Raw genomic sequence first — 24,190 nt, 5'->3', positions numbered from 1 at the left:
ACTCCCCGAGCCTGTAAGGTGGGCTTGCAGAGAGGTGATGCTGGGGTATCAGAGTCCTGAAGCATTAGCAAAACTCTCTGGAAAGACGTGGGTGGGGGGTCCAGGTGGTCAGCCAGACTTTCTCCAGGAGAAGCCAGCAGTGCTCGGCTGTGCCTGGAGGGTCTCTGAAGTCCTTGAGCGGCTTCTGAGCCCCCAGCATGCTTCTGCTGTTCCGGGCTGCTTCTCAGAGCTGGCATGGGGAGCACGCGGCTGCTTCCCACCCATCAGGTATTTCTGTCCTTAGCAGAAGGTCTTCAGGGCTAAGAAACCTTCTTCCAATTGTTACTTTTCATCCATCCCTTCTCAGCAAAGCAGCTCTTAGTTTGTCACATCTTTGTGGAAACTGACATCTGTCCAGGCTCCTGCTTTGGCCCTGAGTGCCCAGTTTAGCCGTTTCTTCCCACTCTCAAACTGAATCTACTCCCGCCTCACCCTCCACCTTCGTCTCCCTGAGCCTGTTCAGGGTCAGCGGGTGCGCTAAGCTGCTCAGCTGCCCGAGCAGAGGGACCCCCCCCCCCGCCGTGCTGTGGAGGGGGGGTGGTGCCTGGAACGGGGGCGGGGTGGGGGGCTGGCTCGTGTCTAGGGAGACCCACCTTAGCACCCAGGAAATGCTTTCTTTGGGCCAGGCCATACGCTGAACGCTTGACATGCACTGTCTGGTTTAACTCTTACCATGTCCCCTAGAGGTAGGTATTTCCAAATTACAGATGAGAAGACGAAAGCACAGAAAGACTGAGTAACTTGCCTGAGGTCACACAGCTAGTAAAGGGCGAGCTGGCACCTGATCCCCTCAGACTGTAGGGTCGAGAGTTCACGTCCAGCTCCGTCACTGACCGCGCCTCCCAGGAGTGGAGCCGGAGGCGGCAGCTCGGACTCGAGTGCGCTCACAGACTCAGAGCCCTCCCCTGCCTCTCCGCCTCCCCCGCCAGCGGCCCAGCCCGCCCCATCCTTACTAACTGCTCTCCGCATCTTCCTTAACCCCTCTGGCCCCTTCACCAGGTTGCCACAGATCCGTTTTCTAGTCAGCTGACCAGACCGTCTCGCCCTGCTGCGGAGAACCCTCTGTGGCTCCCCAGCCCTCAGGACAGAAGTCACACGGGGTTGTCTCTGCTGTGGCCCCTGCAGCCGTTCAGGCTGTGGCACGCTTGTCCCTGGACATTGGCCATCCCTGTGCTCTGACCCTTCCCTCCCACCCTCTGCAAGGCAGGCCCTCAGGGTTCCTCCAGACCATCCCCTGCGCCTGGAGGTCCTCCCCAAACCCTCCCACTTGAGCTTATAGCTCACTGCTCATTTCTGGGTCCCCAAGGATGATCCCGGCGCAGACCTGTTGCTCCTCTGGGTCTGCCTGTGCACACAACTGCAGAGGGAAGGCCGTGGGCTGCATCGACGAGATGCTGGGGGCAGCAAGGCCAGGATCCAGGTGGCCCCGTCCCCTGTGCAGTTATGTAATTGAAGGGAAGGCAGACATTAAACCAGTAGCTTAAAATAAGTTTTGAATTGTGACTGTGGTAAGTGCCGAGAGGGAGAATGGTGGACTTCAGTGTGTGTGACGGGACGGTCCCCCCCTCCGTGGTCTGGGTGTTGGGTGGTGAGAGCAAAGGCGGTAATGGCTCCTCCAGGGACGTGACATCTAGGCTGTGGCCAGGAGGGTGAACGTAAGTCAGCGAGCTTGTGAGCTGAGGTTAGGACGTTCTAGAAAGTGGACACAGTGTGAGCCAGGTTGTGTGCTGAGAAGCAGCTTGGCGTTTGAGGACCAAGGAAAGACCTGTGTGTCTGGAGTTTTGTGAGCAGGAAGGACAGGGGAGGCTGGCCATGTTCCGGACGTGAGGTTTTCCGTCAGAGCAGTAGGAGGCCACTGGCACAGCCTCAGCCGGGAGTGACACACTCCTACTCACATTCCACCAGCCCACTCGGGCTGCCACGAGGGAAGGGGCTGCCCGGGGTACGGGGGCGGGGGCGGGGGCTGTGAGATCGGGGCCAAGGGGAGGGCGGGCCCAGGATGCCGAGGCGTTTGCAGGGAGCAGCTGCCAGCCAGTCACCCTGCCAGTGTGTGCACCCAGCCTGCTCCCTTGATACCTTGAGACAAGGGACATCCCCTTCCCTCCCGGAGAGGGTGGGTTCGGAGCTCAGTGTAGAATCCATCTTTCTTCACACGTACGCTGCACTTTGCCCAAGTACGAGGGACCCGTGTAAGAGCGGACCGTTTTTATCAGTGATGGCAAAGTGGACGTTTTTAGCAGTGATTTTTAAAATGTCAGATGAGACTAAGCCATAGGGCCCGCTCTCACGCACGTGGGCCTTGTTTAGCGTGTTCTCGGGAGGAGTGTTAGACGTCACCCAGCTATCTGACGTTTGGTATATTCCTTGAGCATCAGTTGCTTTTTAAAAAGAGCATCTACATCTGGTTGAGATTTGCCCCGGCTCGTGCAGCCTCACGAATAAGCAAGCAAGCAAGCAAGCAAGCGCGCTCTGCAAGACCCTGTGTCCCGGGACCCCTGTCCTCGGCAGGCACGTCCCACAAGGTTCCAGTCGTGGCTTGTCTGTTTGTAGCTTAACTACTTAGGTAAACAGAATATTAATTTTGATAAGTGATTAGAACATTTTTTTTTGTAGGCTTTACCGCCAGCACCTGTTCAGAATCACACAAATAAACATCAGGTATTCAATGCATCTCTTCAAGACCATATTTATCCGAGCTGTTTTGGGAATACTCCAGAGTGGAATAGTTCTAAATTTATAAGTCTTTGGGGATCAGAAGTGATGAATGATAAGAACTGGAGTCCTGGCACTTTCTTGCCAGATACGATTTCTGGTAAGGAACTCATTAAAACTTTCTTAAAGTTTAAAGTGATCTGCGCTGAGTGGGTTGCCCTCTGTGTTGCTGTAGTTCCCAGTAGGGGCCTGGGCTGCTGCGTGCCCTGACCTCCATGCCTGCAGGAGGCCCCTCGGCCCTCCACCCACACCTGCCGCCAGCCCCGCTGCACCGCCGGAGGGGAGTGAGGCCCTGGGCTTGGCGGCCGCTCACCGGCGCAGGAGTCTTGCACGCTGGGTTTTTCCCTCCCCAGGAAGGCTGCTGAGCGTCTTGGCTCCAGGATGCGGTGTTGGGCCTTTGGTTCTTGAGCAGTGATGACCACCAGACCTCAACGCAGTGCAGCGGGGTGGTGTGGCTTGAATGCTGTGACTTACATTCCTTTTCTCTCTTTCTGTACTGACCCCACATGGGACCTGTGTCCTCTAACAAGCACCTTGCTCCTGGTGGCCTCAGCTGCTGAGGTGCAGTTGTTTCTTCAGTAGCAGGGCAGGGCACACCTGAAAGGGGACGGTACCTCTGCCTCATCTCTGTCTTCATGTGGTTAGAGCCACTGGTTGCCCCACGCTTCTGCCCCTGCATGTGCTCAGAACAGCAAGCTAGACTTGACATCTGGTCTGTGCTTGGAAAGGGTTTCTAGCTGTGTGACCTTAGGCAAGTTGCTTAGCCTCTCTGAGCCTCAGTTTCTTCATCTTTAGAACAGGAATAATAGTACTAAGCTCAGAAAGTAGTTTTAAGACATTAAGTAACTTTTGGAAAGCAGCTGGCACGGAAATTGGCACATAGTAGGTGCTCAATAAATTTTTCTTCTTAGATAAAAACTAGTTGCCTAGCATCATCCCCATGGAATCCTAACTTCAGTAGCAGCCCCAGTGTTAATGGTTTTGTCAGCAGATGTCCTTTAGGTTTTAGCTAAATACTATTTCTTTTGGAAGCCTTAATTTTCCCGTTCTTCTCTGAAGGGAATGACATATTAGGGCCAACACTCTCAGAAACAAGACCTGAAGCTCTTCCACCTCCATCTAGCAATGAAACACCTGCAGTTTCGGATAGTAAAGAGAAAAAAAATGCTGCAAAAAAGAAATGTTTGTACAATTTCCAAGATGCTTTTATGGAAGCAAACAAAGTTGTGATGGCCACGTCGTCAGCCACCTCCTCTGTGTCCTGCACGGCCACCACGGTGCAGTCAAGCAACAGCCAGTTCAGAGTGTCGTCCAAGAGACCACCCTCCCTAGGTAAGGCCCGCCAGCTCGTGGGGAACCCCGGGGTTAGCCCTGTGGATTCGCTGCTCCTTCTGCGGCGTCTCTGTAAGTCCCTTGTACTCGGCCTGGCCAGAGACGCCAGCGTCAAGAACACCTAAAAATGCTCGTGCACAAAGAGCACGTCCTCTGGGACTCTGCTGAGAATTTTACTGTCACACTGACTGCCTCCAGGGCTTTGCCACACCGCGTCCTGCCTTTCTTCTCTGTGCGTCTTGTTCTGTGATAGGAAGAGGTCATTGCTTTCTGAACCTGTGGAGGAATGTGTAGTCATCTAGCAGCAGAAGCCTCATGGAGAGCGAGCCGATAGGGCTGTTGCCCAGCCTGAGGTGCAGCCCCCACTGCCACGCAGATCACTGGTGCGGAGGTGGTGTCGCTGTCACACTCTGATCTGAGCTCCGTGAAGAGGGGGCTTGGAGGCAAGGAGGCAGTCGGAGACCAGTGGCAAATGGCGGGGGACACAGGAGCTGGATGGGAGGGGCCGCACCAGCCAAAGTCAGGACCGTTTGAGCATCGGAAGGAATAAAGGAGTGGGTTGTAGCACACAGTTACAGTTAAGAGTCCTTTGAGATGCTCAAAAGAGGGAGTTGGGTGGGAAGCTGTCTGGGTCGAAGCTCACTGCTGCTTCGTCTGCAAGATGGATACAACTGGAAGGCCACTCTGCAACCGGCCGGTTGACAGTGGGCCCAGGTACACCTCCTCGTCCTCGTGGGTGTTAGAACGTTGGATCTCAGTTTGGGGAGTGCAGTAGTCTCGCCTCCTGGGAGCAGCACCCACAGGCGCCTGGAGGATTGCCAAGGAAGAGAAGGTGTCGACTGCCCCTTGCACACCTGATCAGATGTAGCCTCACCGACAGGGCAGACACGTTAGGTGCTGCCTGTGCAATCAGATAGGAAGACCGAACGTAACCTCTGCAGGATTCGTGCTAAATCGAACATGGGACTATACATCCAGGGTTGTGGACAGCTGGCCCCGACTCAGAAAACGTCAGTATTGTGGAAGGAAAAAAAACGTTTAAAAGATGGTCGGTTGAGGGGAAAACCACAGAGGACTGTGGGAGAGGCTGGGCGTCTGAATGGGGTTGTAGGTGAGATAAGAATGTCACCTCAAGGTTAAATGTCTGTAGTTGGTGCTGGTGTTGAGGTTTTACAGCAAAGCATGTGTGTTCCCAGGAGCCCGGGCATGAGTGTGTAGGGATGGTGCAGCTTACTTCCACGTGTTAAGCCAGCATTGCAGTGTGTGTGAGAGAGAGAGATGCAGCAAAGTAGTCGTCTTGAACCCAGGTGCAGGGTGCATGGGTATTCTTTGTACTGTCCCTTCAAGTTTTCTATAGATTTGGACATTTTCAGACCAAAAGTTGTTTTTTGTTTGTTTTTTTTAAATAAAATTTAACTTAGAGAAGCCTGCATGTCTGCCTGCCCTCGGCCACCGGCAGTGACTCTCGCGTGTCTGAACACAGGTGACGTCTTTCACGGCATCAACAAGGAGGATCACAGGCACGGAGTGCCGGCGGCCCCAAGGAACAGCCCCACGGGTCTGGCGCCTCTTCCCGCCCTCGCTCCCACTGCCCTCTCTCCAGCCTCCACGCCTCACCTTGCCAGTCTCGCAGCCCCGTCCTTCCCCAAAGCCGCCACCACCTCTCCCGGGTTTGTGGATTCGCGCAAGAGCTTCTGTCCTACTCCCGTGGCCCCGCCGCCCCCCACCACAGACGGCTCCGTCAGCGCGCCGCCCAGCGTCTGCAGGTGAGCGGGCCCGACCCTAGCAGGACTGCTCGAGAGGCTCCGGTCCCTGGTCGCTTGCAGCTGACAAGCCGGGGAAAGGCTGCGGGGAGGGGCGTGCTCTGTCCTTGGCCCCTGGTTCTGCAGAGCCCAGGACCGCCGGGGATCCGTGTGCGGACCCCCAGCAACGGCAGGGGTCTGGGGTGTTCCGGTTGTGTTTATTACACACTGAGCAGAGAACAGTACAGCAGACACTCAGCAGGTTTTTCAGGAGGTCTTCATTACCTTTGAACTTGCCATTCTCCCCCTCCACACCCCCCCCAGGATGAAGCGGTGGTGGGAGGGGCTGTGGAGAGACTGTGTGTGTACCTGACGAGCCCCTCTAGGTGTGACCGCCGGCCTGTGCCTGTCCCGCCTGCGTGACCCCGGGCAGCGCAGGCCGCGCGCCTCACCTGTTGGCTGAGGGAAGAGCAGCCTCGGCCACCACACGCCACGCTCGCGCCCCTCGAGGGGCAGGCTGCTTGCTGACAGGCCCTGCGCGGTTTTGCAGCGACCCCGACTGTGAAGGGCATCGCTGCGAGAATGGCGTCTATGACCCGCAGCAGGACGATGGGGATGAGAGCGCAGACGAGGACAGCTGCTCCGAGCACAGCTCCAGCACCTCCACCTCCACCAACCAGAAGGAGGGCAAGTACTGTGACTGCTGCTACTGTGAGTTCTTCGGGCACGGCGGGGTAAGTGCCCGGCGGGGTCAGTGCCCGGCCTCTCCTCGGCTTCTTCGGGGCAGTAACATTAGTGTTTAGTGGTGGATGTTTGTAAACGCATGTTTCGATTCAGAATTGTAAAATATGCAAACTCCTTTGCAAGAATAATATACCAGGTGGAATTCAAGGTATGGTGACATTGTGTGTAAAGCTTTACTTGCAGCATCGTTAAAATCAAGATACGGTCTAGAACAGTTCCACGTCTAGGCTGTACTTACCATAAAGCAATAATGACAAATATTTGCCCAAAGTTAGTTATCAGTATTTCATCTCTTCATCTTTGTATTTGATTGTGATTCTTACATAGTTGATGAGATAGGACCTACTAACTCTGCAGGCGTGGGACCGGTCGAGTCCACGCGGTGCACAGCCTGTGCAGGCGGGTTCCTCTTGCTTGCCTGCACAGCACGTCGAGACACATCCCTACTGTGTGGTGTCCCAGGACAGTCACTTCATCCGTACAAGCGGGTGTCAGCTGTGGTGCCCGGGGCTGCGGTGGGAAGAGCAGGGGCTGGCAGTTGTTCTTTTTCTACTTTAGTTCTCTCTCCATTAGTGGATGAAAGGATGCTATAAACACATCTACTGACATGAAAAGATAGTCACACTGTATTACATAAAAAGCAGATCAGGGCTTCCTAGGTGGCGCAGTGGTTAAGAATCCGCTGGCCAATGCAGGGGACACAGGTTCGATCCCTGCTCCAGGAAGATCCCACATGCCACGGAGCAACGAAGCCCGTGTGCCAAAAAAAACAAAAACAAAACAAAACAAAAAAAAGCAGATCAATTATCAGGTATAATAGTTTCTTTTTTACTTTAAAAATAACCATTTGTGTACATAGTTGTACATCTTCTGCCAGATTTTTCCTGAATATATAAAGCTTCACGGGTCAGTGCCAGAATACCACCCATGGGTAATTGGCGGTGAAAGGGTTTCTTTTTCTTGCCATTTGTTTCTTTTATTTAGTTACTTTTCCTGACAAACATGTGTTCCTTGAGTCATAAAAAATTCATTTTTAATGCTATGGTCTGAAATTTGTTATATTCAAAATCATTAAAACTGGAATTTAGTTACGTTTTCATTTTTCTTAGCCTCCAGCTGCACCAACAAGTAGAAATTATGCAGAAATGAGGGAGAAGCTTCGTCTACGGCTGACCAAGAGGAAAGAAGAGCAGCCTAAGAAAACGGATCAGCTCTCAGAAAGGGAGAGTGTGGTTGACCATCGAAGGGTGGAAGACTTGCTGCAGTTCATCAACAGCTCGGAGACCAAACCCGTGAGCAGCACGCGTGCGGCCAAGCGCGCGCGGCACAAGCAGAGGAAGGTAAACAGAAGCGTTGCGCCCCGCGGCTCCCAGGGGGCCTCTGGGGTCGGGGCTGGGCCACAGGCTCCCTGCGGTGCTTCGGGAGCCCCTGACCACCCCTGCCAGCCAGAACCGGACGCTGCCAAAGACCCGTGTTGCATGTTCAGGACACGGAGTCCCCTGCTGTGTCACGGATTTGTTAATGGCTCTAAAACCAGCCTCTGGGCTCCTGTGCCGGCCAGCGTGGGGGCGGCAGCAGAGCCTCCCCCTCGGCCTGTGGGAGGAACTTCTTTCCCGGGAGAGTAGAGGAGGGAGCCCTGTTTGTTGAGGCTGGGGGTGGGGGGCGCTCTGGGCTTCTGGAGACCATGGGTGAAGAGCTGCCTCTGACCCGAGGCTGGCTCAGGGCTCCGAGTGGCCCCCGGTGGCAGAGGAGAATCAGGCAGGGCCGCTCCAGAGGAGGGCCTGCACCTGCATGTGGCACTGGTGTCAAGCGTACATGGACCACCTCACCACCAGGCGGGGGCCGGCAGAAAAGCAAGCCTGCCAGACTGGCCCAGGGGTGGGCTGGCCTACGACTGGACGTGAGCCGTGGTCTCACCCGCGAACGTGGCGTTCAGGCCGTGCTCGTAGGTGAGAAATCGTGCTTGTTCCTTCCTGCCGACCTTGAAAATGATGGGAACAGCGTCTCTAGGATTCCCCGTGCCCACCCAGTTCTCTTGGAGGATCTTCCTCGTTTCAGCCCCCTAAAGATCTCAGGCTCCGTGAGCCCACCTCAGCAGGCAGGTCTGGGCTGTGCTCAGAGGGGACGTGTCAGGGTCACAGGGTTCTGGCCGCAGGGCGGGTTGCTTTGGGAGGAGGTGAGGCCCCTGTGGAGGAGGAGGCTGTGTGCCCGCGGCAGACCCAGGGTCGGGCCAGCTGTTGTGTGGTGTTGCGTCCAGCTTAGCTGCTGGTGAGCCTGAGGGGGTCGAGACTGTACCGAGTGGAGGAGCTGCTGCTGCTGTTCTCCGTCCAGGTCTGATTAGGGGCTTGGAGGGAGAGACCTGGTGTGCAGAGAAGGTGTGTTCTCCACCCAGGGGTGTTTTCAGCGTCGAGACTCCCAGGTGGTCCGAGGCCCTGGAGACGTCCGTCTGGGACGCGTCAGAAGCCTCTGGACTTGTTCAAGTACTTTTCAGGGCTGCCGACCCCCCCACACCCGACCCCGACTCCTGTCCTCTGTGCTTGCAGGCGGCCTGGATCCAGACGATGCTGCAGGCCCTTCAGGCTTGTCACAGGCCATCCTTGGGCCCGCTCACACCCGGTGTGCTCTCTGCTGAGAGACCCGCACATCTGCCTTCTGTCTTGTTGACCGGCCGGTTGTTGAGATGAAGGCAGCACACGCCGGGGTCAGAGTCACTAGATTCTGTCCGTGGCGGGTCGGGCCTGCGGACTGGAGGCCCTGGGGTAATAAAATAAAATAAAAAAATACAACCTTCGCTTGAGATGACAGTGAATCCCTCCCAGTTGAGCAGCAGAAGTCGCCGTGGTCTATGCGCCACGGCACGTTGAATGTTGTAGAAAGTCATTTGCTCTATCACACGCGTGAAAATACGCCAGGAGTTTTACCTGCTAGGGTGGGAGAAGGGAATTCCAGGCTTGTTGCTGCACGTCTTCGTGTACGTCTCTTGACCCACGTGAGTGCAGCAGCAGCGGCCCCCTCCTGGAGAGGTTCTGGCAGCCCCCACGGCTGTGTGGCTGTTGCCTGATCAGTCTTGTTCCCTCAAGTACGTCATCCGCCCACGGCTCCGATGGGAGAGCCCGTGCGGGGCTGGAGCCCAGCAGCTGCCCTGCCCTTGTCCTGTGTGCCCAGGGTGAGGTCAGAGGCTGTGAGGAAGTTTTTACGGCCCACCCCCTGCCTTGACGTAGGTGTGTTTTAAGCTTTTGGCCTTTTATAACCCTTTTCTGAGTTTATATTCTCATCAGATGATTCACTTTTTAAATCATCTCACTTTTTGATGTGTCTTACTCTTTAGAGCACTTACTGTTGTCTAAAGTTGCCTTTCCCTTTCACATCGGCAGCTGGAGGAGAAGGCGCGTCTCGAAGCAGAGGCCCGGGCCCGGGAGCATCTCCACCTCCAAGAGGAGCAGCGGCGGCGGGAGGAGGAGGAGGAGGAGCGGCTCAAAGAGGAGTTCCAGCGGCTCCAGGAGCTTCAGAAGCTAAGAGCCGTGAAGAAGAAGAAGAAGGAGAGGCCTAATAAAGACTGCCCCAAGCTGGACATGCTGGCCAGAGGTCTCCAGGCAGCCACGGGGTCTGTGCCCAGCTCTGAGGACATGCACAACGGCTCGCTGGAGCCGACCGAAGACCCAGAGACCTCATCTCGCTCCCCCTCCAGACACGTGGACCACGCGGGGCCGGGGGCCGACGGGGATGCCACCCACCCCACGGACACCAGAGACTCCAAGCTCCTCTTGCCCAAAGGGGTCAACGGGAAGCAGCAGGAGCCCCTGTCCTTCCTCCTGGACATGATGCGTCACCACAAAGAGGGAGGCAGCCAACAGAAGCTGAAGCAGACCAGCAAGGCCGGCAGTGGGCCGGCCAGGAAGCCCCTGGAGCCCCCCAGAGCCTCAGAGGCCCAGCCCCGGCCCCGGCCCCAGGCTGAGCCGAAGGCCAGAGTGCTTGAGCTCGCGCCCCTGGCAGAGCACAGGAGGGAGGAGAGGAAAGTCCACAGCAGCAGCAACAACAGGAAGCAGCTGAACCACGTCCGGGAGGAGACGCCGCGCCCGGGCCCCCCAGAGCCCGCCGCGCCCAGCGAGCCCCTGCAGAACAGCAAGCCAGCGCCCGCAGACGCGCCGCAGCCCAAGGGCAAGAGCAAGAAAAGCAAGAAGAAGAAGGGAGACAGGGCCAGCAGTTCGATCGGTGAGTACGGAGCAGAGGGGTGTGTGTCTGGGCAGGGCCTTTGCTGTCTGTGGGGGGCATGCTGGGGCGGGGAGGGCGCTGGGGCGGGTGCCTCTCAGGGCCCGTCCCCTGCAGGCGGATGCCTTGGTCTGTGTCGTGGCTTTGTGCTCCGTGGGGCCTCTCCACCAGCAGTGAGGGGCACGTAGGCGTGGTTGGTCACCTTGATTCCCGTACCCTCCCATCCAAGTCCGTGTGTCACCACACGTGCTGTGTCCTCTCTCTCCCGCTTGATTCTGAACCAGATGAGAGTGGTTTCAGACATGGCGCCCTCTTACCCTTGAATCCTGCTGTGTGTATTTCCTCGAAACAAGGACACGCTCTTACAAAGCTACAGTATAGTCGTTAAGATCAAAAAATGAACACTGACACGAGCCCGTTATCTAAAGACAGCCTCTGTCATGTGTCTCCGCGTGTCCCTTTAACGTGCTTTGCCGGAAAAACGTCGTTGTTTCTCCTGACTCCGGATCCAACCCAGGGTCACAGGTCGTACCTCTTTACTCTCCTCCAGCGGGTCAGTCCCTCATTTTCTCATGACCTCGACTTTTCTAAAGAGTGGCCCATCTGTTTTTTAGAATGAAGTATTGTTTAGAATAATTTCAATTTGGTGCCATTTCTTCACAACCAGGTGCAGGTGGCGTGTGTTTGGCGGCAGCGCCGTGGGGGTGACGGGTCTGTGTCCGTGGGCGCCGCGCGGCCAGCAGGGGCCACCGCCTGGTGGTGGTGACTCTGATCCTGGCTGCCGTGGGATGGGCCCAGCCTCTCCTCTGTCCGGAGGACCCCTGACCTTTGCTCACGCGAAGGGTCTCTTGGGGAGGGGAGTCCGTGTGTTTCCCTGCTAGGCTTCGCGCCCGCAGGCAGCAGTGCTGGGCAGCCGGGAGGGGCTGTGACTGTGCTGGCCACGCGGAGGCCTTCCTGTCGCACCTCCCCCAGCTCTTACTCAGCTTCTGCAGGAAGAGCTTCCTTCTCCCCCAGGTGTTTCTTTCATTTACTTCATTATTTATAGAAGGGCAGGTTAGTGGCTTCTTACTCTGTGCTGTAGAGGACAGTCCTATACTAACACTGTTTATTTCCGTGCCCCCAGGTTCAGTCAGTGGGAGCCCCCTGGGCATGGCCCCCGCACCCCGTCGTGACCCCGTCGTGCTTTGAGCACTTGTCTGCACGGGGAGCTGTCCCGGCTCCGAGACCCAGACCTGGGTTGCTGCTGGGGCATGACTGACAGAGCTTAGGAGGGGCGTGTGCGCACGCGTGTGCGTGTGCATGTACGCGCGTGTGCGTGCACTCCTCTCTCAGTATCTGATTTCTGCAGTAAAAACCACGCGTTCATCCTGACAGCTGTGCTCCGGGAGCCCCCTCCCTGTGGACAGCATGTTTTCTTCTTTGCGGTCCTGGGGTGCACAGGGGATGGTTTCAGAATTGCGCCCCCACCGCCCCGGACCTGTTGCCACACTTTTAGTGCAGTTGCAGTGGCTGCTTGGAAATGCAGCCGGCCTGCTGTGTTTCTGATTGTATCCATTTTTTTCCCCTCCTTAATCCTGATTTTTTTCTTCCTATCCCATTCCTACCTGGTTTGTTACTTGCTTTTCTGTTTTTTACACAAAAGGTGGCATATTAGAGATATCTTTACCTGTGACTTTTCCCCCACGTCCTATATTCCAAAGGTCCTCCACGTGCGTTGGGAGCTCTTCCTGTGGCTTCAGCTGCTGTGTGGGCTCTGCTGGACCCTCCCCGCCCCCCCGCCCCCCCCCCACCAGGGTCTGTAATGACACACAGTGGGGCCGCGCACAGGTGCTCTGCGCCAGTGTTTCTGTGGCAGGCTGGGTCAGAGGTCAGTGCAGATAAGGCACGTTGATGTGGCTGGGGTCTCCGAACCCTGCGTTGCACCCCCACCCCGTCGAGCCCTGTCTGCCCACAGCCTCGCCAGAAGGCTGTGTTGTCATGATGAAGAGTAGCCCCCACTCGCCGCAACTAGAGAGAGCCCGTGTGCAGCAACGAAGACCCAACACAGCCAGTAAGTTAATTAATTAATTAAAATTTTTAAAAAAGACTGTGTTGTCAGGCTTTGTAACTTGAACCCCTCTGTTAGGCGAACTTATTCCTGTAGCTTTCGTGTGCATTTTTCTCTAATTTTAGAGAGGTCATATTTTTAAGGACTATTTCTATATCTTTTTTTGTGAATTTTCTGTTCATATGTTTTTCTCATTTTTTAATTGGGTTTTTGGTCTTTCCATTTTTAAGAGTTCTTTTTAAATTGGGGATGTTAGCCTTTTAACTGCATTACATGCTAGATAGTCTGCTAGGTCGTAAGTTGTCTTTGACTATGTTTATGATGCTTTTTAACCATGCATAAGTTTTTTTTTTTACTTTAGAAAGTCAGTTCATTGATTTTTTTTTTTTTTCTTTTTTTATTTGTTGGCTGTGTTGGGTCTTCATTGCTGTGCACTGGCTTTCTCTAGTTGTGGTGAGCAGGGGCGTCTCATTGTGGTGGCTTCTCGTTGCGGAGCACGGGCTCTAGGCACACGGGCTTCAGTAGTTGTGGCACATGGGCTCAGTAGTTGTGGCTCACGGGCTCTAAAGTACAGGCTCAGTAGTTGTGGCACACGGGCTTAGTTGCTCTGTGGCATGTGGTATCTTCCTGGGGTGGGGATTGAACCCATGTCCTGTGCATTGGCAAGTGGATTCTCAACCACTGCGCAACCTAGGACGTCCCATAGATCTTTTATTGCCTCTGAATTTTAAATGATCGTTAGATATAATTGTTGATACTAACACTAAGGTTAAGGAAGAATGTGCCCAAGTTTTTTTCTGGTATTAGCGTGGTTTCACTTTTTTCACTTAGCTCCCTGTTACATTTATTTATTTATTTTTAATATTTTATTTGTTTATTTTTGTTGCGCTGGGTCTTAGTTGCGCCTCTCAGGCTCCTTAGTTATAGCTCGCCGGCTCTGTCATTGCAGCATGTGAACTCTTAGTTGCAGCATGCATGCAGAATCTAGTTCCCTGACCAGGGATCGAACCCGGGGCCCCTGTGTTGGGAGCGCAGAGTCTTAGCCACTGGGCAACCAGGGAGGCCGCCCTGTTACATTTATCTGGAGTTTATTCTTGTGTATCGTGTGATGCATGAATCCAGTTTCATTTTTTCCAAATAGTTAACCAGTTGTCCCAACACCAGTTATTAAAAAGCTCACCTCACCCTAGTGATTCAGGATGCCACCTTGTGCCACACCGTGTGTTCTTAGGTCTGTTCTGGAGTTTCCCTTCTTTTCCTGTATGTTTGCCCACGTGCCGTTGGGGCGCTGACGTAGCCACTTCAGAGGTTCTGTACATTTTCATGACTTACGGGGCTCTTCTCTCATAGCCTTTTTCAGTGTCTTCCTGGGTATTCTCGTATGTTTGTATTCCCATGTGAACTTTGGTATCAGTGTGCCTAGCTCCCTTAAGAACAAATCTTGTTGGTATCTTTATTGGTATTACATTAAATTTATAAATTAATTTGGGGAGAATTGGTGTCTTTATGATGTCGTTTGTCCTTCCCAAGAACAAGGGGAGTTTTTCCATTTGTTCAAGTCTACTTTATGTCTTTCAGGAATGTTTTAAATTTTCTCTGATAGGTAGGTTTTTCACATTTCTTATTGAACTTATTCCTAAGTATTTAATGTTCCTTGCCTTTAATTTTAACGGGGTGTTTTCTACCATTTTACTTTCTAGCTCTGGCCATCCGGTGCAGTAGCCAGTCACATGTCACCCCGAGCACTGAAATGCGTAAACTCGAAATTGAGGGAGTTGTGAGTGTAAAAACATATAGCAGATTTTGAAAACCTAGTGTGAAAAAAAAGAACGTACATATCTCCGTATAATTTTTTACATTGATTACATATTGAAATGATCATCTTTTGGATATATTTAATTAAATACAGTATATACTAGTAAAATTAATTTCACGTGTTTGTTCTTTAAATTTTTTTTAAGCTGGCTGCTGCAAACCTTAAACCGTGTGTGTGGCTCGCGCTGTGTTTCTGTCGCGCGGTGCTGCTGCAGCTGCTCGGGGGCGGGGATGGAAGCTGTTGCTTTCTGTGTGTCAACTTTGCATCCACGACGGTAGTGAATCATGTCATTGTTTGAGTCTTGTTGTTGATCCTCTAGGGTTTTCCAGGTACGCGAGCATCTATTTGCAAAATAGAGAAAGCTCTACTTTTCCATTCTTATGCTTTTTCTTTTCTCTTGTTTAATTGCATCATTCTTGAACTTAATGGAAACATCTGTTTCTACATTAAGATTCCGGCTTTGGGATAAGGTTTATGTAGTCTATCAAGTTAAGAAAATATCCAACAATTCCTGCTTTTCTTGAGTATTTTACTAGGAGTGAGTGTTGAATTTTGTCAGACGTTGTCTAGCATCTGTGGAGATTAAACATGATTTTTCTTCTTAGACCTGTTATGTGCTTCATAACGAATTAGGAAGGTTTTTGTTTGTGTTTCATATTCAGTATTCTGAAGCAACTCTCCCTCTGTGGGGCTATTTAGGCTGCAGTGATTGGATGGGAATCTGCTGTGCAGCCCCCGGGCCTGGTGCTTTTTTGTGGAGGAGTTTCCTGGTAGTATTCCCTCTGTCCTCCATGGTAATTGGTCTGAGTATTTCTGTCTTTAATGAGGTTATTTTTGCTAAACTGTATTTCCATCCTGAACTATCCTTTCAGCTGGTTTCCAGCTTATTTACATAGATGTCTGCAAAACACATACTTTTAAAAACATTTCTTTCAGTGGTTATTTGCCTCGTCATCTGTTATTTTGTATATTTGTGCTTTCTTTCTCCCTATTCTGTTTGACTCTGTGAGAGTTAATCCACTATGATATAGTATTTTCAAAACCCAGGCCCTTGGTTTATCAGTTATACTGTTGTTCTTTTCTCTGCCTTGTCAATTTCTACTTTTGTCTTTTTTTTTCCAGTGCTTTCTTTTGTTTTACTTCATTCTTTCTAACTTTTTGATTTGGAAATTGAGTTCATTTCTTTTCATGCCTTTATTTTATTGATCAAATATTTAGCCCTTTGAATTTTTCTCTGATCATTCCTTTAAGTATATCCCACAGAGTCTGATAATGTTTCTGTTTGGTTTCCTTTTTAGAAATATAGTAACTTCCATGTGATAATTTTTTCCCCCTTTCACCAGGTCGTTTGATCGGTGGCTTTTAGGTTTCCAGGTGGAAGAGACTTTTTTATGTTAATAATTTCTAGGTTTTGTACGCTGTGATCTGAGAGTATTGTTTGTAATATTTCTGCTTCATGAAACTTACTGGTGTTTTTCTCTGTGACGGCTCTATGTGCACTGGAGATGAAAGTGTATTTTCTCTGTTATCATGGTTATAAAATAAATATATGTTTATATGCATGATATATTTTTGAATTCTGTTTAGGTTTAGGTCTTCTGTATCCTTGTTTTTTGTCCTCTTGACATATATTCTCTTATTTATTATTGAGTTTCTGTGTTTTCATGCATTTCCTGTAGTTTTGCTTTGTAAGGGTGGTTTCTGTGTTACTTGGTACACAGTCCTAACTTCTTACTGAACTGTGACTTTTATTGTTTAAAAATGTCCTGTTTGTTGTGTTGCTGAGATGGTGACTGCTGCCCTCCTCTCTGTCCCTGTTTGCCTGTGGGCACCACTGTCCTCCTCCCTGCGTTTCTGGCCTTAGTCAGTCGGGTTTAGGTGGTTCCCTTGTTTATGGCTTAGACACCCAAGTCCTGCTGTGTGAGCAGCACTGGCAGTCTTTTCTGCAGGTGAGGGGAGCCTCTTTCCATGTGTTGATGTGACAACCCTGACATTATTTTGTAGTTATTGGGTCTATTTTATATTTTATCTTTGCTGTTTCTCTTTCTGTGTGGTGCGTTTTCTTTACTCTTTATTTCTAAGCGTCCGTGGTGTTTAGGGATGCCTGTGCTGTGCTGGTGCCTAGCCCTGCTCCGGGTGGGCCTGTGCCGCCACTGGCGCCTGGGGACGGCCTGTACTGGCCCGTCCTCTACTCACGTCTTTCGCTGGCCGTTCTCGTCCGCTGTCGGCCGCGTTGTCTCTGCTCTGTGAGAGCACGTGGCACCCTTCCCACGGCACGTGGTGCGTCCGGTGCCAGCCGGTCCTCAGGCAGAGGTGCCCTGTGTGCGCAGCCTCAGGTGGGGGCCGGCCACAGCGTCCTCCGAGCTCTGGCGGGGCAGACTGTTCCCTGTGGCCTGAAAGATGAACAGACAGCCCGGCACGGTGTGAAATTCTTCGGTCACACTTTCTTTCCACTCTGGTTGATGCAGTTTTGTTGTGAAAAATGTCTGTCTGATCCTGAATCTGGTTAGAGTTCCCTCCCATTTTTCTCTTATGCAAAGATTTTTAATACGGGTCATCCGTTTTAATCAGAAAAAAAAGAGTATTAGAAATTACTTTAAAATGACAGCATTCCCAGCAGACGTGCCTGCTCTGTTTGCTTTTGCAGTTGAAGCTGCTTCTCTCCTAGAACTATGTATGGACTAACGTGAGTCCGGGCTTTCTTTACATCTGTGAACGCTCCTGGCCCACGCCACCTTTCCTCGTGCATCCCTGTGCCGCACCTGGACCTCGGCGAGCGGGCCTGCAGACGGTGCCTGTGGCGGGTGTGCGGCGAAGGCGTCACAGGGACTGGGAAGGAGTGTGTTGCCAGGGTGATTCTGTGTGGGCTGGAGACCTGGACCAGGAGCCTGGGCGGGGGCGGGGGCGGCCGCACAGAAGCAGCAGCACTGGGATGGCCACAGGAGGCCCCGGCTGCTGACAAGGAACATGCCCAGCACGGTGACCGTGGGACGTGCACGAGGTGGGGGTGGGCAGGATCGTTTCTAGATCGCTGTCGGAAGGGGCAGTGTCCGCTCTGCAGCACATCACGAGAGGTGCGGCTCGTGCCCGTGTTGGGGGTCCGCTGGCTCGAGGGTGGGGAGCTTTATGGACATGCAGCTCGTGAAGGAGGTCCGGGGCCGAGGTGGTCTGGTGTTGGTATTCCAGGTGTGGTTGAAACCACAGAGATACAGTGGGGGCGGGGGGGGGGGGGTGGAGTCCAGGAAGACTGGACACGCGCTGTCTGCACAGGAGGGGCTGTGGTCATGCAGTTCCCGGGAGGTGGGGGAGCTCCTTGGTGGCGGTGTGAAGGCACTCTGCCTGGTGCCGGGAGTCTTCAGAAAGGTTAGCTGCTGGTATGCAGGTAACTGCGCCTTCATTACACTGTTGTACAAATGCCCAGTGACAGGAAGAAAGGGGGTCTTTATTGAAGATTCAGAAAAATTGTCCCATGCTAAGCTGGGGACGGGGAATGGAGACGGGGGACGGAGCCGGGTGCTGTGCATGCACCGCCAGGCCCACCCCCCACCCCACCCCCGCCCAGGTGTGCCTGGATGGAGCCTCTGAGCTCCTGGCCTCCCGCAGGGCAGGTACCAGAGGGGGCAGGCAGGACGGCAGAGGGAGCTAAAACCCTCGGAGATGCCGAGTCCCCCTGGTCAGTCACCTCCCTGCTGTAGCCTGTTTTCAAAGAAGGTTGCTCAACTGCAGAATGAAGTACAGCCTTGCATCTGGTTGGAACAGCCCGAAAAGCTTTTCGATGAAGTCTCTGGATGTTGCTTGCATACACTGAATACCTGGAAGAGCCGTCTTGCTCCACAGGCTGATGTCTGGCTCCTGGGTACAGACAGCCCTGGCCCTGCTCCCCCCCTCCCTCCCTCCAGCTCGGACTGAGGACAGACAGCCTCCTCTTCTCAAGGGCTCTCCCCTTTGGGGCAGCAGATGCATCTCTTCTGCTGGGCCTGAAGCAGTGGCTCCTTCACTCAGCACAGGAATTCAGTAATTCCAGGGGACCTGGATGTTCCTAAGTGCACGAGAGCACTCTGCCCACCTTTGGCCATATGCCACACCCTGCAGCACGTGGCATCTTAGTTCCCCGACCAGGGATCGAACCCGCACCCCCTGCGTTAGAAGCGTGGAGTTTTAACTGCTGAACCACCAGGGAAGTCCCATGCAAAATGTCATTCTAGAAAAGATTTTTAGTTTGTGAAGTCGTTGAAATTAAGTAAAACTAAATGCTTTGTTCCATTCTGGTTTAGCTGACATGCCTCTTTTCTTTCATTTTACAGATGATGTCTTTCTTCCTAAAGATATCGACCTAGACAGTGTGGATATGGATGAGACAGAGAGGGAAGTGGAATATTTCAAAAGGTAAATGTTAGGCGTGTGTGTCTGGAAAAAGGATGGTTTTGTGGTAACCATGAGTGACCCTCCTCCCATAGCATTGTCTTGGACAGACGTTGTGCCAGCTAGCCTAGCAGCCCGCTAGTTTGTAGCATTCTAGCATGTGAAGGCCTGCCACGCACATCCCACCCATACCCCAAGCACACACACGCTAGCCTTCTCTGTCACTCTCACACTCACTTGCCTCTGCCTTCCCGTGTGTGTGAAGACTGGTTTACGGCAGCACATCCCAGAGTGGTCCTGCACCAGCAGCATCACCTGGGAACTTGGGACCAACATCTGTGTTCTCACAGGCCTCCCAGCTGACCTGTATGCATGCTGGTGTTGGGACACAGTGGTATGGCATGCTTTTAAGGAGAAGAGTAACATTTTGAATAATTTACTCAGTTTTCCTGATATGCAGATTTTATTAGTACATGTTTAATTGTTACAGTGTGTTCAATAATATTTTATCTACTATGTGAATCATGGCAAGGAAATTTTTCTTCAAAGCACCTAGTTCTTTCGTTAGAAGGACTTTAATCACTTTGTTTCAGATCATACACACGTTCACAAAAGAAGTGGTTTGTGATACAAAACGTCATTAATTCATATCTGAAATACTGTGAAATTCTAGATGTTTCTGAAAATTATATGTATTTATTATATAGTGTGTGTAAGTTTTAACAGATGGGAAAACCTTTGCTGAAGTTAAGCATGCATAATAAAAACTCCTAACTAGGACTAGGAGGGCACCTCCTTAACATGGTAAAAGGTGTCCATAAAATACAGTAGACATGATACGGAGTTGGTGGAGCATTGAGAGCTATTCCTTGAGATTAAAAAAATAATGATGATGCCCTTTAGCACAACTTATGTTTTTAAAGACATGAAAAGAAACAGAGGGATGAGGATTCAAATGAAGAAGGGCAGTTGGCATCCTCAGAGTGTGTGGCTATATTTGTACAAAGTCCAAAAGAATCTGTAGCTAAATTACTTGAATTATTAACACAGTTTGCCCTGAAGCTGGATTCTGGGGGGCAGGGGATAGAATAGGGGCACTTCTTGGATGTAGGCACAGCCTTGAAGGAGGACTTTCCCAGGGTGGACCTGCAGGATTCACAGACCTTAAAATCATGCATGACCTTATAAACAAAGATTGTCAGATACCCAGGACTTACGAAAAACAATAAAAATCTAGAAATGCAAAATAGAATTATTAAAACCAAGACCTCAGTACACAGGTGAGAAATAGGTTAGACACTGCTGAAGAGGGAATCAAGGAACTGGAAGATATATCTGGAAAATGTACCCAGAATGCACCAAGATATAAGGAAAGTAGAAAACATGAAAGAGGAGTTAAGAGACACAGAGGAGTGGCCAAGTCTAACACACACCTAACTGAAGCCCCTCTGCCACAGAAGAGCAGGATTTAAGCAGATAAGATGCCTGAGAATTTTGCAGAACTAATGGGAAATATAAATCTACAAATTCAGAACCACAGCATATACCAATAGGATAAACAAACAAATCCATTCCCAGACAGCGTGTGAAACCAAAGACCTGCAGTAATGTTTACAGTGTAGAGAGAAGATTGTCAGTCCTTAATTATGTATCCCACGAAACTTCTTTCCCATAATAAAGAAAAACTGTAGGAGCTTGCTACGAAGAGACTTGCTTAAAAGGAAGCATCTAAAGTTATAAAGAAAATCAGAACTCCCCTGGTGGTCCAGTGGTTAGGATTCCATGCTTCTACTGCAGGCGGCGTGGGTTCGATCCCTAGTCAGGGAACTAAGATCTAGCAAGCCACGTAGCATGGTGAAGGGAGGGAAGGAAGGAAGGAGGGAGGGAGGGAGGAAAAAGAAAAAGGAAATTGATCTTAGAAGGTCAGTCTAAGATATACAGGAGGGAATGGAAAACAGCCTGATAAATCTAGGTAAAGGTCTAATTGACATTACGTTTAAAAGAACCCCTGTACTGAACAGCAGTCGTACGTCAGTCAGATGTGAAATAGTCAGAGCTGAGTATCCTTAAGTCCTTTTATTGTTCAGGTAGTGAACATTCAGACTGTAAGCTAAATGGGCGGGACACAGTTTCAAGAGCAAGCATTAAAAGAATAAAATAGGATGCAGTATACATTGCTAATCAGTAGAAGGAAACAATCAAAACTTAAAAAGAGGGAGAAAATGTAGAGAATGTACAATAAACAAATTTTAAAAAGATGATAGACACAGATCTAGCTGTACCAGTAACCGTGACAGGCAGTAAGCAGACGAAAATAAAAATAGTTTGTCAGATTGTGTTAAATTGATATGTATATACATATATATTTATATACGTATATATATACACACACATGTATGTATAATGTGTATATGTGTATTATATATATATATATATCTGCTATTAGCAAAAACATACCTAAACTGTAATGAAAAGAAAGGTGGAAATAAAGAGAAAGGAAAAAGGAAACTTACAGTTGTAGTATTTCTCAGGCGAAATATATTTTAACACAAGAGATAGATGACGTTTGCTACATAATGATAACGTCCAATCTGTCAGGAAGAAATAGGAATTTTAAACGTAAGTACTTAATGAAATAAGATACAAAAAGCAATTTGGGCTTCACAGTGAGTCAGACAAATCCAGCATCTTGGTGGGAGAGCTCAGACCGTTTCTCTGTGTCCTGATTGGCTTGAGCAGCCCAGGACCCCCCATGAAGATGTGGAAGATCAACACGGCCGGACTGGTGAGCTTAGTCTAATGGATGTATGTGAAACCCTGCATCCAAGAAACGGAGAACTGAGTCCTTACGCACACGGGACGTCCACGGAAACGGGGTGTGTGCTGGGCCACAGAAGCAAGGCTCACGTGTGTCAGAGAACAATGTAGACTTTGTACTCTCTGACCACAACACATGAAGTTGCATGCTTACCACAGGTACATTTTTAAGCCCCTAAATACTTGGAAATCTGAAATTGTGTAAATTTAAATAACTCGTGGGTCAAGTAAGAAACCACAGTGGACACTGTAAAATATACGGAACTAAAAGGTAAGGAAAATACTGCATGTGAAAGACCTGTGGAATGCAGAAGGGTTTGCTCATGGGTGTGGAGAAGAGGGATGTTGGCGCAGATGTAAACTGGTGCAGCCACTATGGAGAGCACCATGGAGGTTGCTCAGAAAACTAAAAATAGAGCTACCGTGTGATCCAGCAGTCCCATTCCTGGGCATGCATCTGGAAAAAAACAGTAATTCAAAAAGGTACATGCAGGGACTTCCTAGGTGGCGCAGTGCTTAAGAATCCGCCTGCCAGTGCAGGGGACACGGGTTCGCACCTTGGGCTGGGAAGATCCCACATGCCGCAAAGCAACGAAGCCTGTGTGCCACAACTACTAAGCCTGTGCTCTAGAGCCCATGAGCCACAACTATTGAGCCTGTGTGCTGCAACTACTGAAGCCCACGCACCTATAGCCTGTGCCCTGCAATAAGAGAAGCCACCATAATGAGAAGCCCGCGCACCACAGTGAAGAGCAGCCCCCACTCGCCACAACTAGAGAAAGCCCATGTGCAGCAACGAAGACCCAACACAGCCAATAAATAAATAAATAAATCTGTTTATTTAAAAAGAAAAAAAAGATACATGCACACCCCTGTGTTCATAATAGCACTGTTTATGATAGCCAGAACACGGAAGCAAGCTAAATGTTGATCAGCAGAGGAACGAATAAAGAAGACGTGGAGCATGTATATAATGGAGTACTGCTCACACATAAAAGGGATGAAGTCGTGCCATTTGCAGCAACATGGATGGAACCAGAGATTATCATACTGAGTGAAGTAAGTCAGAGAAAGACAAACACCACATGATATCACTTATATGTGGAATCTAAAATATGACACAAACTTATTTATGAAACAGAAACGGACTCACAGACACAGAGAACAGACTTGTGGTTGCCAAGGATGTGGGGAGGGATGGAGTGGGAGTTTGGGGTTAGCAGATGTGAACTATTATATATAGGATGGATAAACAACAGGTCCTACTGTAAGCACAGGGAATTCTGTTCAGTGTCCTGGGATAAACCATAATGGAAAAGACTGTGAAAAAGAATATATAACTGAGTCACTTTGCTTAACAGCAGAAATTAACACAACGTTGTAAACCAACTATACTTTAAGAAAATTAAAAAAAAGAAAGGAAAGGTTTGCTCTTGAGAGCACTTCCACTGAAGTCTTAAATGCTGGAGTTAGGTATTTAAAAACCTGAAAGTTAATGAGTTTAGAAATTTATTTGAGAAATTAAAAAAACAACAATAGAATAAACTCAGAGAAAGTGGAACAGAGGAGCTAATACATAAGAGAAATAACGAAAGCAGAAGCAAAGAGAAGATCAACAAAGCCAAAATTTGATTCTTTGAAAACATTAAATAAATGAACCTTTGTGAGACTAGTCAAGAAAAATAGAAAAAAGACATAATGATACCATAATTAGATGCAGAAAGAAACAGAATGTTGATAATTATGGAAGTTGGGTGATGGCTCTGTTCATTTTACCATACTCTACTTTTGTGTGTGTTTAAAATTCTCTATAATATAAAGGGTTTCTTTGTTTTTGTGAAATTACGTAAGTGAAAGGGAGGATGTAACTCCAGAGACTGGGAACAACTTTACAACAATTAATTTTAAAACTTAAATAAAACACCCAATAAAAAAATAGTCTGAATGGTCCAGTAACTATTAGATTAAAGCAGTAGTTCTAAGTCTTCCCAATGAGAAAACTACATTCTGACAGTTTTACAGAGAATTCTCCAAGACTTTCAAAGAAAGATCATTCAATCTTGTAGATTCTACCAGAGAATTGAAGTGAGGCAGTACAGAGGCGTGCTCCCTGCTTCGTTTTATGAGAGAAGTAAAAGTTTGATACCAAAAGCTGCCGAAAACAATACCAGAAAAAAAAATGGAAAATTACAGATTTGTTTCTCATGAATATTAGATGCAGAAATCATCAAGAAAACATTCACATTCCAAATCCAGCAGTGTGCACTATTTTAAAAAAGCAGCATGTTACCAAACCGGCTTCCCCTGAATTCAGTGAGTTTCTAATGTTAGGAAATCCATGTGTTATTTGCCACATGAATGTATTAAAGA

General features: G+C 50.0%; 1 protein-coding gene across 5 annotated transcripts in view; it reads left to right on the top strand.

Annotated features, from left to right (window-relative positions):
* FAM193A (family with sequence similarity 193 member A) overlaps window positions 1-24,190 on the top strand; it is a 161,832-nt gene that overhangs the window by 132,049 nt on the left and 5,593 nt on the right. For all 5 annotated transcript variants that reach the window (XM_057706127.1, XM_057706126.1, XM_057706124.1 and 2 more), the window contains 7 exons: window positions 2,653-2,851; window positions 3,811-4,083; window positions 5,567-5,849; window positions 6,376-6,559; window positions 7,679-7,909; window positions 9,944-10,781; window positions 18,946-19,027. In XM_057706127.1, the coding sequence (XP_057562110.1) occupies window positions 2,653-2,851; window positions 3,811-4,083; window positions 5,567-5,849; window positions 6,376-6,559; window positions 7,679-7,909; window positions 9,944-10,781; window positions 18,946-19,027 (2,090 nt within the window). The remainder of the gene's footprint in view (window positions 1-2,652; window positions 2,852-3,810; window positions 4,084-5,566; window positions 5,850-6,375; window positions 6,560-7,678; window positions 7,910-9,943; window positions 10,782-18,945; window positions 19,028-24,190) is intronic.

Source organism: Hippopotamus amphibius, chromosome 13 (genome assembly GCF_030028045.1).
Source record: "Hippopotamus amphibius kiboko isolate mHipAmp2 chromosome 13, mHipAmp2.hap2, whole genome shotgun sequence".
Taxonomy (NCBI): Eukaryota; Metazoa; Chordata; class Mammalia; order Artiodactyla; family Hippopotamidae; genus Hippopotamus; species Hippopotamus amphibius.
Note: the sequence above shows the minus strand (reverse complement) of the source record. Positions and strands in the feature narration are given on the sequence as shown.